The sequence below is a fragment of the Bufo bufo genome, chromosome 6 (assembly GCF_905171765.1).
Source record: "Bufo bufo chromosome 6, aBufBuf1.1, whole genome shotgun sequence".
In the NCBI taxonomy this organism is placed as follows: Eukaryota; Metazoa; Chordata; class Amphibia; order Anura; family Bufonidae; genus Bufo; species Bufo bufo.
In genome coordinates, this window is record NC_053394.1 from 194,666,183 (window position 1) to 194,682,673 (window position 16,491).

The following is a 16,491-nucleotide window of genomic DNA, read 5'->3' on the forward strand; positions in this document are numbered from 1 at the left end:
ACAGTGTGATGTCACAGAGAGACCTCACGCTGTGCGCAGTCATGCACAGCCGATAGCCGAGCCGAGGACCAGGAAGCGGTGAGTACAGATCCTTCACCGCTCCCTGGTCGTTCTGTACTAATGAAGCGCTTCCATAATGGAAGCGCTTCATTAGTACAGAGTTAAAGACTGCCCTGATCGCCGCGGCCCGGCTAACAATCCTCCAGGGCCCGGTCCTGGGCTGCGGCCCGGCGGTTGGGGACCGCTGTATTAGAGCACTTGACTCTATCTGCATAAAAAGCTATTGTAATGTTTTGCTGTGCCAACCATTTTCTCCAGTCTCAGGAGAAACTCATGAAACTTCTAGCAGCTTGAAAAATTTAGCCAGTATTTTGCGTTACTGATTCGCATAACGCAATTTTTACCATTCAATAAAATAATCTCGAATTAGCGAAATTCACGAATATAAGGCGAATATTCTACAAAATATTCGTGAAATATCGCAAATTCAAATATAGCCCCTGCCGCTCATCACTATTCACTTCACATTGCTTGTGCTCCAATGTCCTCCTCCAGTTCAGCCCCCACAGGGCTCATGTGGCCGTGAAATGTAGGCGCCTTGTCTCCAGTCCCCTGACCAGCCATATTTACCAGCTTCTCTTCCAGGACATGAAGCAGTAGAATTACATTATTCATCCCGTAGTCCTGGTGACTGACAAATAACGTGGCCTCCTCAAAGGGCCTGAGCAAGCGGCAGGTGTCACGCATGAGCTGCCACTGACTGACATCGAAGTTACACAGGGGAGTACTCCTGTCCGCTTGGATCATCAAATCGTTTATAGCCTTTCTCTGTTTGTATAGTCTGTCCAACATATGGAGGATGGAACTCCAATGGGAGGAAACGTTGCATATCAGCCTGTGTTGGGGGATGCGTGATACAAATGCATTGCGCCCGCACTGAATCCGGACCCATTCATTTGAATGGGTCTGTGGACATGAGCGTTGCTTTTCACGCATCACTTGTGCGCTGCGTGAAAAATAGCAGCATGTTCTATATTCTGCGTTTTCCACGCAACGCTGGCCCCATAGAAGTGAATGGGGATGCGTGAAAATCGCATTGCATCCGCAAGTAAGTGCGGATACGATGCGTTTTTCACAGATGGTTGCTAAGAGATGTTGTTTGTAAACCTTCAGTTTTTTTATCACGCGCGTGAAAAACGCATCAATGCGCATTGCACCCACATGATAAAAACTGAACAACTGAACGCAATCACAGGCAAAACTGAATGAACTTGCTTGCGAAATTGCGCATTTTTAACTGAACGCATCTGGACCTAATCCATATCGTGCGTCTGCAAGGGGCCTAAGGGTTTGTGGGTATCAGTGCCATCAGGTTTTTGGATATGGGAAACAAATGTTTGCAAGGACCTAGCATGCAGAAGGCAAGAGAGTGGTCTACCACATTAATTAGAATATTTATTAATAAAAGTCTCCCTCAATCCCAAAACCTCTTAGGCCCCTTTCACACGGGCGTTGCGGATTGGGGCCGGATGCGTTCAGGGAAAATGGTGCGATTTTTGACACTAAAACAAGTCAGTTTTCACTGCGTTCCATGTTTGCGTTTTTTCCGCGCGGGTGCAAAACATTGTAATGCGTTTTGCACGCGCGTGAGAAAAATCGGCATGTTTGGTACCCGAACTTCTTCACAGAAGTTCTGGTTTGGGTTAGGTGTCGTGTAGATTTAATTATTTTCCCTTATAACATGGTTATAAGGGAAAATAATAGCATTCTTAATACAGAATGCATAGTACAATAGGGCTGGAGGGGTTAAAAAAATTAATAAATAACAATTTAACTCACCTTAATCCACTTGATCGCGCAGCCCAGCTTCTCTTCTGTCTTCTTCTTTGAGGAATAGGACCTTTGATGACGTCACTGCGCTCATCACATGGTCTATCAATGATCGTTTACCATGGTGATGGATCATGCGACGGACCATGTGATGAGCGCAGTGACATCATCAAAGGTCCTATTCCTCAAAGAAGAAGACAGAAGAGAAGCCGGGCTGCGGGATCAAGTGGATTAAGGCGAGTTAAATTATTATGTGACGGACTATGTGATGAGCGCAGTGACGTCATAAAAGGTCCTATTCCTCAAAGAAGAAGACAGAAGAGAAGCCGGGCTGCGCGATCAAGTGGATTAAGGTGAGTTAAATTATTTTTTTTAACCCCTCCAGCCTTATTGTACTATGCATACTGTATTAAGAATGCTATTATTTTCCCTTATAACCATGTTATAAGGGAAAATAATAATGATCGGGTCCCCATCCCGATCCTCTCCTAGAAACCGTGCATGAGAATCGCACCGCATCCGCACTTGCTTGTGATTTTCACGCAGCCCCATTCACTTCTATGACACTCGTAAAGCATGCTCTAAGGGTTTGAGAAAGTAAGATAATGTGTAATGCTGTGCTACTAAACCAGCGTATGTAAGCCTGTCTAGGGTGATACTGTAGCGGATACATTGTCTTGGCAGCATAGCATTATATATTATAGGCTTAGATACACTGAATAAATCGCCTGTCTCAAATACATAAGTCTAAGACTTGTTTTTCTCCCTGCGTGGGTTAATTGTCAGGTTGCCATAGGTTTATTGTTTGTGCGGTTTGAGATATACATATATATGAAAAACACTTTACAAAGGCATCCACACTTTTGTTCCATAATATATTTCCTTCCTGATGGTTTTCTGATTTAGTAGGTCGTCAACCTTGTGGATGTTAGGGCTACTCTATCATTCTCTTAGTTTTAACAAACCATGTGAGTATAAGTTTCTGCATCACTACAAAGTTCCTGCCTCACTATCAAGTACTTATTTGAGCCACAGCACTTTATGCGCCTGCGTGATAGCGTCCAGCAGGCCCCCTACGTGTATATCGGCTTTTGCCCTATTCCAAGATGGCGATCATAACCTCAGCGCCAACTGCGCATGTGTGATCGCATCTTTTAGCTTCGGCATCTTTCCGGAGCCCTAGTCATGTGCGCCTTCACTCTAGGGGTCCTGCCCATGTTGCCCTGCCTATCAGGACCATATAAGTTGGCGCTTTCCACTCCTTCAGTTCCTTCCTCACTAGTGTAAGTTCAACAAACCTTTGTTTCTCATTATCTCCTGTTACCTATAGTTGCCGCTTTCCTCTGTTGCTCACTTTAGTCCTCTACCCTCCAGGTTTTCATTCTTTACACTGTCTCTTTAAATTACTTGTAATTATGGATTTACTTACTTGTTTTCCTAGCTAGACATGTGGTTCTAGTACTTGGGGTACTTGTCAAGACCCCATACTGTTCTATATAGTGTATAGCTGCATTGTGTCTATCACAAAATAATTCCGGATTATGTAAAGTCAAATTATGAATTTTTGATCATGTTTTATTTTCTGTAAGAATCATGGATCATATATAATCATGTCGACCTGTAATTCATACAACCTTGATCTGTATCATAATTAAGTTTTCAATTAATTGCTAATTTGTTATATTTCTGTTCATTAGCCTGATGAAGGGCTACCTATAGCCCGAAACGTTGTCTTAATGTATCGCATATCATCATGTCCGGCTGAATACAAGTCACAGATTTTCACCTTCAATTTTGGAGTGCTGTCAATTTGTATATTTATGGATGAAAGTGTTCCTGAGGTGAAGCTGGGAACAAATCTAGACAAGCACCCAGAGAAAGCCAGTTATTAGAGGAGTGCTGTGATCATTCGGTTTGCCTCACCATCCATTTTGACATCCACCACAGAACCTTGCAGTGATTATGACTCAGGTTATGATACCATTGCAGGAAATATCTCTCCATGAGCGATGGCACATGTCCCTCCTTACAGGGTGTCTCTAGCAAAAGGAGAACTTGTACCTTCTGTTTAAGCATGTGATAAAGAATCTGTGTCCTTTTGTGAGATGTACGGAATCCCCGGACATTTAGAGATCCAACTGTCAAGAGAGTCATCTCTGCCAAGGACCAGAACTTAGATAAAGAGAAGAAGAAAAAAAAAAAAAAAAGGGGGGGGGGGGGGCTTAAAGAAGGGGAAAGAGAAGAAAAAGTAAGAAACAGAGAATGGTGAAAGTATAGTGAATAGGGATGTATATTTACAACCATGTACAGTATTATATGGACTATAGAGAAATTGCAGCAGAGAAGTCAAGCGAATAAGTGAGTACCTATTGTAGGAGCAAGCTTTCAACAGAGGAGCTTCCTCCCTGGACAGAAAAGGGATCCCAATGAGAAAGCTGAAGACTATACGTGAAAACAATAACGTCACAAATAAGATGTTATGTTTTATTGCCTATTATATTATGTCTGCCCACACGCACAAACAACACTTCCCTTTACAGACTCCGACTGATCTGATATTGATAATCTCATTAGGTTATCAATATTGTTAGCCCAAAAGGAACCATTATGAGAGCCAATGATTTCTACACGTGCCATACAGATTAATGTTACAGGAACATTTTATTGTTTTCTAATGCTGTACCTGAAACCAACAAATGAATGCAAAATAAAATACATTGTACAATGTGTACAACTAGAAAAGACTAGAACAGTTAAACATACACAAAGCAGACTTGTGAACTATGTCAAAAGCTACTATGCAGGTCCCACACCCTGCTGTATCTTCCTCATCAACTCTTCATCTTGCATTGAAAGTTCTGTAAGTTTCTTGCCCATTCGTTCATGGATATCAAGATATTTAGAGACACAGCGGTCGAGGCATACACTCTCTCCCTTGGACAACTCTGGTTCCTTGTAGTGAGGGGGGACACACTTTTTGTGACAAGCACCAGTCATTCTAGAAGAAAATAAAAAATAAAATATCAAAATATATAAAAAGTGACATTTCAACAAACTATTAACCCTTTCAGGACCCCACCATATTTCACCTTAAAGAGACCCTGTCACCACGGAGTATTCAAAATTATATTACAATAGGGAGGAGGTACAATTAAACACAAATTAGAATATTGTGCAATATTAATTCATTTTAGTAATGCAACTTAAAAGGTGAAACTAACATATGAGATAGACTCATTACATGCAAAGCGAGATATTTGAAGCCTTTATTTGTTTTAATTTGGATAATTATGGCTTATAGCTTATGAAACCCCAAAGTCACAATTTTGAGGTACCCTTTGCTCAGGGGATATGAATTATTAGCTGACTAAAATGCGACACTGAGCCTAGAATATTGAGCTTTTTCACAAAACTTTAATTTTAAGCTGCATTAATGCAATTCCTTTTAATTTGCATTACTGAAATAAATGGACTTTTGCATGATATTCTAATTTTTCGAGTTTCACCTGTACCTTTGAAAACATAACAGTAAATTCAGTCATTATGTTATGAGAGAAAACAGCTCATGGGAGCGGCCATCTTGTGACTGGCAGCTCAGTGTGCATACAAGCCCCGCCCCCACATTCCAGGTCTCTGAGCTGTGTGCATACAAGCCCTGCCCCCACAGTCTAGGCCTGTGAGCTCAGCAGTCAGAGCCTCCCATCAGTGTCACTGCTCACAGTTGCCCCTGTATATATCCGCATGATAACTCATATAGGCTTAGATATACTGGATAAGAGGCCCTATCATGTGTGATATTGTGCTGTTAGACTTATGTATTTGAGACAGGCGATTTATTCAGTGTATCTAAGCCTATAATATATAATGCTATGCTGCAAAGGCTATGTATCCGCTACAGTATCACCCTAGACAGGCTTAGATACGCTGGTTTAGTAGCACATCATTACACATTATCTTACTTTCTCAAACATCATGGGATCAGATAAATTAGCAAATTATCACTCATGATAGTTTTGGTGTATGCAAGCTTTGTATTTGTGAATCTGTGCTGCCACTCGTGTAACTAATCTGAGCCACTGTATCTAATCTTATATGTGATACTTTCTGCTGAGCTGTGTATCTAATCTTATATGTGATACTATTTGTTGAATCGCTATATATCTAATCCTATCGGGATACTGTGTACTGGGCTGTGTATCTAATCCCATCATTTGTAAAACTGCTGAACTACTTACTGTACCTAACAATATCACGTGTGATACCGTCTGCTGAGCTGTGTATCTAATCATATAAATTTGTGATACTGTCTGCTGTGTATCTAATCCTATTATGTGTGATACTGACTGCTGAGCTGTGTATCTAATCCTATAATGTGTGATACTGTCTGCTGATCTGTGTATCTAATCCCATATTGTGTGGCATAAAATTAGATACTCAAAAAATCCAAAGATGGATTTTTGTACGACTGTCGCAATACGACACCATAGACTATAATTATACTGCGACTTTCTGTAGCGCAACTGACTGATTTTAACTATAGCTGTAGTCCATATGAATGCAATCTTGTGGACTGCAGCTGTCATTGAATAGTTAAAATCAATTAGTTGCACTACAAAAAGTTAGTGCAGCCCAGGCATAAGGTAAGGGCTACATGGCAACACTGGTGACGCGACACCTGTCACGGCCAGAATCTCTGAGTAGCGGTGATCCCATAGAAATTAATGGGATTGCCGTGGCAGTCGCAAGAAATCCAACACTGTGGGCCAGATTTATCATTACTCTGACAGCTCACTCCACTTTAACCACTTCCCATCTGGGCCCTTTGCCCCCTTCCTGACCAGGCCAAATTTTGCAAAACTGACATATCTCACTTTATGTGGTAATAACTTTGGAACACCTTTATTTATCCAAGTCATTCAGAGACTGTTTTCTCGTGACACATTGTACTTCATGATAGTTATAAATTTGAGTCAAAATATTTCACCTTTATTTATGAAAAAATCCCAAATTTACCCAAAAATTTGAAAAATTTGCAATTTTCTAAATTTCAATTTCTCTGCTTTAAAAACAGAAAGTGATACCTCATAAAATATTTATTATTTAACATTCCCCATATGTCTACTTTATGTTGGCATCATTTTGGAAATGTCATTTTATTTTTTTAGGACGTTAGAAGGCTTAGAAGTTTAGAAGCAATTCTTCAAATTTTTAAGAAAATTGCCAAAACCCACTTTATAAAGGACCAGTTCAGGTCTGAAGTCACTTTGTGGGGCCTACATAGTGGATACCCCCATAAATGACCCCATTGTAGAAACTACACCCCTCAAGGTATTCAAAACCGATTTTACAAACTTTGTTAACCCTTTAGGCGTTCCACAAGAATTAAAGGAAAATGGAGATCAAATTTTTAAATTTCACTTTTTTGGCAGATTTTCCATTTTAATCAATTTTTTTTCTTTAACACATCGATGGTTAACATCCAAACAAAACTCAATATTTATTACCCAGATTCTGCGGTTTACAGAAACACCCCACATGTGGTCATAAACTGCTGTATGGGCACACGGCAGGGCACAGAAGGAAAGGAACTCCACATGGTTTTTAGATGCCATGTCCCATTTGAAGCCCCCTGATGCACCCTTACAGTAGAAACTCCCAAGAAGTGACCCCATTTTGGAAACTAGGGGATAAGGTGCCAGTTTTATTAGTACTATTTTTGGGTACATATGATTTTTTGATCATTCATTATAACACTTTATGGGGCAAGGTGACCAAAAAATTGGTTGTTTTAGCACAGTTTCTATTTATTTATTTTTACAGAGTTCACCTGAGGGGTTCAGTCAAGTGACATTTTTATAGAGCAGATTGTTACGGACGTGGCGATACCTAATATGTATACTTTTTCTCATTTATTAAAGTTTTACACAATAATAGCATTTTTGAAACCAAAAAATTATGTTTTAATGTGTCCATGTTCTGAGAGCTATAGTTTTTTTTATTTTTTGAGAGATTTTCTTATGTAGGGGCTCATTTTTTGCGGGATGAGGTGACGGTTTTATTGGTACCATTTTGTGGGACATACGCGTTTTTGATCACTTGGTGTTGCACCTTTTGTGATGCAAGGTGACAAAAATTGCTTGTTTTGACACAGTTTTTTTTTTGTTTTTTTTTTACGGTGTTCACCTGAGGGGTTAGGTCATGTGATATTTTTATAGAGCTGGTTTTTACGGACGCGGCAATACTAAATATGTCTATTTTATTTAATTTTTTCTATTTTTAATTTTTTTTTTTATTCCTTACTTGGGATTTTTTTTTTTTTTTTTACATGTGAAACTTTTTTTTATTTTATTTTTTCAACCCTTTATTTTATTTTTATTTTATTTTACACTTTTCGTCCCCCATAAGGTCATACAAGACCTCTGGGGGACATTTACTTCACTTTTTATTTTTTTTTACACTGTTGATTTCTCCTGTAACTGGGGCTGACATAGTAGCCCCAGTTACAGGACAAATGCACCCCTATAGAGGCTGTACAGCAGCAATCCTGCGCTGTACAGCCTCACAGCAGGGCTGATCGAGGTCTCTGAGAGACCTCACACAGCCCCTGCACTCTCCGGTCACGGCGGTCACATGACCGCCGGGCCGGAACAGGAAGCGCACAGCGCTTCCTGCTCTGCAGACACAGCGCTCGGTGAGCGCTGTGTCTGCAGCGATCGTGAAGGCAGGGACACCTGGGCACTGTCCCTGCCTTGTCTTAGGGTTGCCCTGCTGTCACTGACAGCGGGCAACCCGATCAGCAGCTGCACGATTAGCGTGCAGCTGCTATTTCTGACAGGACGTTTTAAAACGTTTTAAGACGTTTATATCCTATGGGCGGACGTGAGGCGGTTAACATATGGCTAAAGTCAGTTTTAGCCAAGTCAGATTTATGATCGGCCCTTTAAGACTGTAATAAATGTGGTTTGACAGTAGCAGTTTATCCGTCAGTAAGCAGCTTTACAAAAGTCGCACATCTTTACGAAAAAGTTGCACGTTTTTATGAAAAAGTCGCATGTTCTATTAAAAAGTCTCATAAGATAAGCATGATCCTCACTGGAGTGAAATTGCGACTTTTTTGCAACTTTTTAAATAGTCCATAGAAACATAGAATGTGTCGGCAGATAAGAACCATTTGGCCCATCTAGTCTGCCCAATATACTGAATACTATGGATAGCCCCCGGCCCTATCTTATATGAAGGATGGCCTTGTGCCTATCCCATGCATGCTTAAACCCCTTCACTGTATTTGCAGCTACCACTTCTGCAGGAAGGCTATTCCATGCATCCACTACTCTCTCAGTAAAGTAATACTTCCTTATATTACTTTTAAACCTTTGCCCCTCTAATTTAAAACTGTGTCCTCTTGTGGTAGTTTTTCTTCTTTTAAATATGCTCTCTTCCTTTACCGAGTTGATTCCCTTTATGTATTTAAAAGTTTCTATCATATCCCCTCTGTCTCTTCTTTCTTCCAAGCTATACATATTAAGGTCCTTTAACCTTTCCTGGTAAGTTTTATCCTGCAATCCATGTACTAGTTTAGTAGCTCTTCTCTGAACTCTCTCTAGAGTATCTATATCCTTCTGGAGATATGGCCTCCAGTACTGCGCACAATACTCCAAATGTCCAAATAGTAAATCTGTCTAGAGATTCATTTACATAAGAAAACACGCCCACTTTCAGAAAACTGGCGAGCATAGTGCAGAGCAGAAAAAAAGTCGCAAATTTGTGCGCAGTTTTAGCGTTTGGGACTTTTTTGGGGACTTTTTCACTCCATTATTCTGACCTGAGCTAATGATAAATCTGGCCCTGTGTAGTGTCCACATCTTTTGAGGCCTCATTAAAATGAAAGGGTCTGCATCTGTTGCGCAAAATTGCGGAACAGGCACGGACCAGTTCATATGGCCGAGTGAATGGGCCCTCATAATGATCTACAGGTCCATAAATATTAGGACATAGACACAATTCTAAAATCTTTGGCTCTATACACCACCACAATGGATTTAAAATGAAACAAACAAGATGTGCTTTAACTGCAGAATGTCAGCTTTAATTTGAGGGTATTTACATCCAAATCAGGTGAACGGTGTAGGAATTACAACAGATTGCATATGTGCCTCCCACTTGTTGAGGGACCAAAAGTAATGGGACAGAATAATAATCATAAATCAAACTTTAACTTTTTAATACTTGGTTGCAAATCCTTTGCAGTCAATTACAGCCTGAAGTCTGGAACGCATAGACATCAACAGACGCTAGGTTTCATCCCTGGTGATGCTCTGCCAGGCCTCTACCGCAACTGTCTTAGGGCTCCAGACTAAAAAATTTATCAAGGAGCCATTGGCTCCTAACCTGAAAAATGTAGGAGATACATATAATTACGGTATAATAAAAAAAAAACAACAACACACGTCTTAGGATACTTTCACACTAGCGGCAGGATGGATCCGACAGGCTGTTCACCCTATTTCGATGTGCCGCCGCTCCGTCCCCATTGACTATAATGGGGGCGGAGCTCTGGCGCAGCACGGCAGTTTGCGGTGAGAGGCTGCCGAACATGCAGTACTTTTAGTCCAGCGGCCTTTTGCCGTGCACTGCCGGAGCTCCGCCCCCGTCCCCATTATAGTCAATGGGGACGGAGCGGCCGTCCGGCGGCACGGCGAAATAGCGGCAGGACAGATCCAACAGGGTGAACAGCCTGTCGGATCCGTCCTGACGCTAGTGTGAAAGTAGCCTTACCTAGGGTTGTCACGATACCAAAATCTTTTACTCGATTTCGATACTATAAAAAAGTATTGCGATACTCAATACCACGTGAAAAAAATAAAACACCAAAAAAGCCGTGTGCATTCCAGATTTTATGGAACGTCTGGACCATAATAGAACAGTCCTAATCTAATTTTTGTCGGGACAAGGTGACAAAAAAATTGCAAATTGCACTTTTTTTTTTCTGTTACGGTGGAGATATTTTAAAATATTTTAATAGTTCGCACTTTTTCGGGCGTGGCGATATAAAATAGATAAACAATAAAAAAAAATTACATATGTCAAATTGGGCAAGGGGGTGATTTAACCGCCTCCGGACCGCCTAACGCAGGATCGCGTTCCGGAGGCAGCAGCTCAGCGCAGAGTCACGCATATATGAGTCATCTCGCGAGACGCAAGATTTCCTGTGAACGCGCGCACACAGGCGCGCGCGTTCATAGAATCGGAAGGTAAGCGAGTGGATCTCCAGCCTGCTAGCGGTGATCGTTCGCTGGCAGGCTGGAGATGCGATTTTTTTAACCCCTTAGGCTGGGTTCACACGAGCGGATGCCGTGCGTGGCATCCCCTCCGTGAAAGAGTGCCAAGACCCGATGCAGACTACAGAGGCACGGAGCATTATCAGTCATGTTAATGCTCCGTGCCTCTGCAGTCTGCATCGGGTCTTGGCACTCTTTCACGGAGCGGATGCCACGCACGGCATCCGCTCGTGTGAACCCAGCCTAACAGGTATATTAGACGCTGTTTTGATAACAGCGTCTAATATACCTGCTACCTGGTCCTCTGGTGGTCCCTTTTGTTTGGATCGACCACCAGAGGACACAGGCAGCTCAGTAATAAGTAGCACCAAACACCACTACACTACACCCCACCCCGTCACTTATTAACCCCTGATCACACCATATAGACTCCCTGATCACCCCCCTGTCATTGATCACCCCCTTGTAAGGCTCCATTCAGACGTCCGTATGTTTTTTACGGATCCACGGATACATAGATCGGATCCGCAAAACACATACGGACGTCTGAATGGAGCCTTACAGGGGGGTGATCAATGACAGGGGGGTGATCACCCCATATAGACTCCCTGATCACCCCCCTGTCATTGATCACCCCCCTGTAAGGCTCCATTCAGACGTCCGTATGTTTTTTACAGATCCACGGATACATGGATCGGATCCGCAAAACACATACGGACGTCTGAATGGAGCCTTACAGGGGGGTGATCAATGACAGGGGGGTGATCTAAGACAGGGGGGTGATCAGGGAGTCTTAGGGGGGTGATCAGGGAGTCTTATATGGGGTGATCACCCCCCTGTCAGGTGAGGTGGTTAAACTTAATATTTTGGCGTTTTTTTTTTTTTTTTTTTTTACTTTTTGTTTAACCACCTCAGCTCCCCTAGCTTAAACCCCCTTAATGACCAGACCACTTTTTACAATTCTGCACTACACTAGTTTCACGGTTTATTGCTCGGTCACACAACTTACAACCCAAATGAATTTTACCTCCTTTTCTTCTCACTAATAGAGCTTTCATTTGGTGGTATTTCATTGCTGCTGACATTTTTACTTTTTTTTTTATATTAAATCGAAATTTACCGAAATTTTTGCAAAAAAATTACATTTTTCACTTTCGGTTGTAAAATTTTTCAAATAAAACTACATTTCTATATAAATATTTCTCTAAATTTATTGTTCTACATGTCTTTGATTTAAAAAAATGCAATAAGTGTATATTTATTGGTTTGGGTAAAAGTTATAGCGTTTACAATCTATGGTACAAAAATGTGAATTTCCGCATTTTGAAGCAGCTCTGACTTTCTGAGCACCTGTCATGTTTCCTGAGGTTCTACAATGCCCAGACAGTAGAAAAACCCCACAAATGACCCCATTTCGGAAAGTAGACACCCTAAGGTATTCGCTGATGGGCATAGTGAGTTCATAGAACTTTTTATTTTTTGTCACAAGTTAGCGGAAAATTATGATTTTTTTTTTTTCTTACAAAGTCTCATATTCCACTAACTTGTGACAAAAAATAAAAACTTCCATGAACTCACTATGCCCATCACGAAATACCTTGGGGTGGCTTCTTTCCAAAATGGGGTCACTTGTGGGGTAGTTATACGGCTCTGGCATTTTAGGGGCCCTAATGCGCGAGAAGTAGTTTGAAATCCAAATGTGTAAAAAATGCCCTGTGAAATCCTAAAGCTGCTCTTTAGAATTTGGGCCCCTTTGCCCACCTAGGCTGCTAAAAAGTGTCACACATGTGGTATCAACGTACTCAAGAGAAGTTGGGCAATGTGTTTTGGGGTGTCTTTTTACACATGCCCATGCTGGGTGAGATAAATATCTGTGTCAAATGACAACTTTAAAAATGGGAAAAGTTGACTTTTAGAGAGATATTTCTCTCACCCAGCATGGGTATATGTAAAAAGACACCCCAAAACACATTGCCCAACTTCTCCTGAGTACGGCGATACCACATGTGTGACACTTTTTTGCAGCCTAGGTGGGCCAAGGGGCCCAAATTCCAAAGAGCACCTTTAGGATTTCACAGGGCATTTTTTACACATTTTGATTTTAAAGTACTTCTCACACATTAGGGCCCCTAAAATGCCAGGGCAGTATAACTACCCCACAAGTGACCCCATTTTGGAAAGAAGACACCCCAAGGTATTTCGCGATGGGCATAGTGAGTTCATGGAAGTTTTTATTTTTTGTCACAAGTTAGTGGAATATGAGACTTTGTAAGAAAAAGAAATCATAATTTTCCGCTAACTTGTGCAAAAAAAAAAAAATTCTAGGAACTCGCCATGCCCCTCACGGAATACCTTGGGGTGTCTTCTTTCCAAAATGGGGTCACTTGTGGGGTAGTTATACTGCCCTGGAATTTTAGGGGCCCTAATGCGTGAGAAGTAGTTTGAAATCAAAATGTGTAAAAAATGCCCTGTTAAATCCTAAAGCTGCTCTTTAGAATGTGGGCCCCTTTGCCCACCTAGGATGCAAAAAAGTGTCACACATGTGGTATCGCCATACTCAGGAGAAGTTGGGCAATGTGTTTTGGGGTGTCTTTTTACATATACCCATGCTGGGTGAGATAAATATCTCTCTAAAAGTCAACTTTTCCCATTTTTTTTATACAAAGTTGTCATTTGACAGAGATATTTATCTCACCCAGCATGGGTATATGTGAAACGACACCCCAAAACACATTGCCCTACTTCTTCTGAGTACGGAGATACCACATGTGTGACACTTTTTTGCAGCCTAGGTAGGCAAAGGGGCCCATATTCCTTTTAGGAGGGCATTTTTAGACATTTGGATTCCAGACTTCTTCTCACGCTTTAGGGCCCCTAAAATGCCAGGGCAGTATAAATACCCCACATGTGACCCCATTTTGGAAAGAAGACACCCCAAGGTATTCCATGAGGAACATGGCGAGTTCATAGAAGATTTATTTTTTCTGGCACAAGTTAGTGGAAATAGTTTTTTTTTTTTTTTCTCACAATGTCTCCGTTTCCGCTAACTTGGGACACAAATTTCAATCTTTCATGGACTCAATATGCCGCTCAGCGAATACCTTGGGGTGTCGTCTTTCCAAAATGGGGTCATTTGTGGGTCTCCACAATCATTACATGTATGGCCAGCATTAGGAGTTTCTGCTATTCTCCTTATATTGAGCATACGGGTAATGAGATTTTTTTTTTTCGTTCAGCCTCTGGGCTGAAAGAAAAAATGAACGGCACAGATTTCTTCATTCGCATCGATCAATGTGGATGAAAAAATCTCTGCGAAAAAAAAAAAAGGAGGGGAAAGGCGTCTGCCAGGACATAGGAGCTCCGCCCAACATCCAAACCCACTTAGCTTGTATGCCCTGGCAAACCTGATTTCTCCATTTACATCAATCGATGTGGATGAATAAATCATTGCCGGGATTTTTATTTTTTTATATACAAAGTGTTTGCCAAAGCATATGAACACCGCCCCTCAGCTCATATGCCTCAGCAAAAGTATCTTTTTTACTGCAGAGGAGAAATCTCGTCTTGCAGCGCCGAATACACAGACTTTTGTGTAATCTGACAGCAACGCAATGCTTCTGTCAGAATGCACATCAGTGCTGCAGCTCGTTTATCGGTTGGTCCAGCTAGAAGATAAAAAAAACAAAACAAAAAAGAAAAAACCAGGCCCCAATGCAATAAATTTATTAACATTAACTTTATATAACATTTGAACGGAACATTAACTTTTATAAACTTTATTTAACTTTTTGAACAGAACATTAACTTTTTTGCTTACCGGTGATTTATTTTTTATTTTTTTACCTTTATAGGACAAACCTCTCCTTCCCCATGGGACAATGTGCAAAGCGGAAATCGCCCAGAGATGTGGCGAAGTACATTATGCACTTTGTCCCAGGTGAAAGGAGAGGTTTGCAGCAGCTGTGAGTGAAAGGGCCCTAACAGCCCTGTGTGCCTGTCCTGTGTAACGCAATCCCTATGCTAAGTGTACCTGTGTGTGGTACTTCTGGAAACACTCCCCTAAGCATAGGGCAGGGTGGTCAGGGCAGTCAGGACAGAAATAGCGGGTGTCACGCCTTATTCCACTCCTGCTACAGACACGACATCTTTTTCGGGGTGTCGCTTGGGTTGAGGTACCAGCAACGACACTGGGGAAATGTCGCTCGTGTAGACGGCTCACTACACTGGTGGATGGGGCCACGGAACCTCCTGGATACATGAGGTTCTCGATGATCTCTTCCTGAAATTTGAGGAAGGATCGTGTTCTCCCAGCCTTACTGTAGAGAACAAAACTATTATATACAGCCAATTGAATCAAATATACAGACACCTTCTTATACCAGCGTCTGGTGCGTCGGGAAACTAAATAAGGAGCCAACATCTGGTCATTGAAGTCCACCCCTCCCATGAGCAAATTATAGTCGTGGACTGAGAGGGGCTTTTCAATGACACCGGTTGCCCGTTCTATTTGTATTGTCGTGTCTGCGTGAATGGAGGAGAGCATGTAAACGTCACGCTTGTCTCTCCATTTCACCGCGAGCAGTTCTTGGTTACACAAGGCAGCCCTCTCCCACCTTGCAAGACGGGTGGTAACGAGCCGTTGGGGGAAGCCCCGGCGACTAGGTCGCGCGGTGCCACAGCAGCCAATCTGTTCTAGGAACAAATGCCTGAAGAAGGGCACACTTGTGTAAAAATTGTCCACATAAAGATGGTACCCCTTGCCAAATAAGGGTGACACCAAGTCCCAGACTGTCTTCCCACTGCTCCCCAGGTAGTCAGGGCAACCGACCGGCTCCAGGGTCTGATCTTTACCCTCATAGACACGAAATTTGTGTGTATAGCCTGTTGTCCTTTCACAGAGCTTATACAATTTGACCCCATACCGGGCGCGCTTGCTTGGGATGTATTGTTTGAAGCCAAGGCGCCCGGTAAAATGTATAAGGGACTAGTCTATGCAGATGTTTTGCTCAGGGGTATACAAATCTGCAAAATTGGTGTTATGGTGGTCTATGAGGGGCCGAATTTTGTGGAGCCGGTCAAAAGCTGGGTGGCCTCTGGGGCGAGAGGTGTTGTTGTCGCTAAAGTGCAGGAAACGCAGGATGGCCTCAAATCGTGCCCTGGACATGGCAGCAGAGAACATGGGCAAGTGATGAATTGGGTTCGTGGACCAATATGACCGCAATTCATGCTTTCTGGGCCTTCTCCTCAACATGGGCCTAACAAGGCCCATGTTGAGGAGAAGGCCCAGAAAATTTTTAAATTCGGAAACTTGGACGGGTTTCCACCGGAAAGACTGGGCATAAAAGCTTCCAGGATTCGCGGCTATAAATTGAGTGGCATACCG

The 16,491-nt window shown here is 42.1% G+C and overlaps 1 protein-coding gene across 3 annotated transcripts in view; it reads right to left on the minus strand.

The window, feature by feature from the left end:
* Positions 1–4,472: 4,472 nt before the first annotated feature.
* The window catches only part of TIMM10 (translocase of inner mitochondrial membrane 10), a 168,804-nt gene continuing 156,785 nt past the window's right edge, over positions 4,473–16,491 (minus strand). For all 3 annotated transcript variants that reach the window (XM_040437025.1, XM_040437024.1, XM_040437026.1), the window contains exon 3: positions 4,473–4,828. In XM_040437025.1, the coding sequence (XP_040292959.1) occupies positions 4,627–4,828 (202 nt within the window). In that variant the 3' untranslated portion in view covers positions 4,473–4,626. The remainder of the gene's footprint in view (positions 4,829–16,491) is intronic.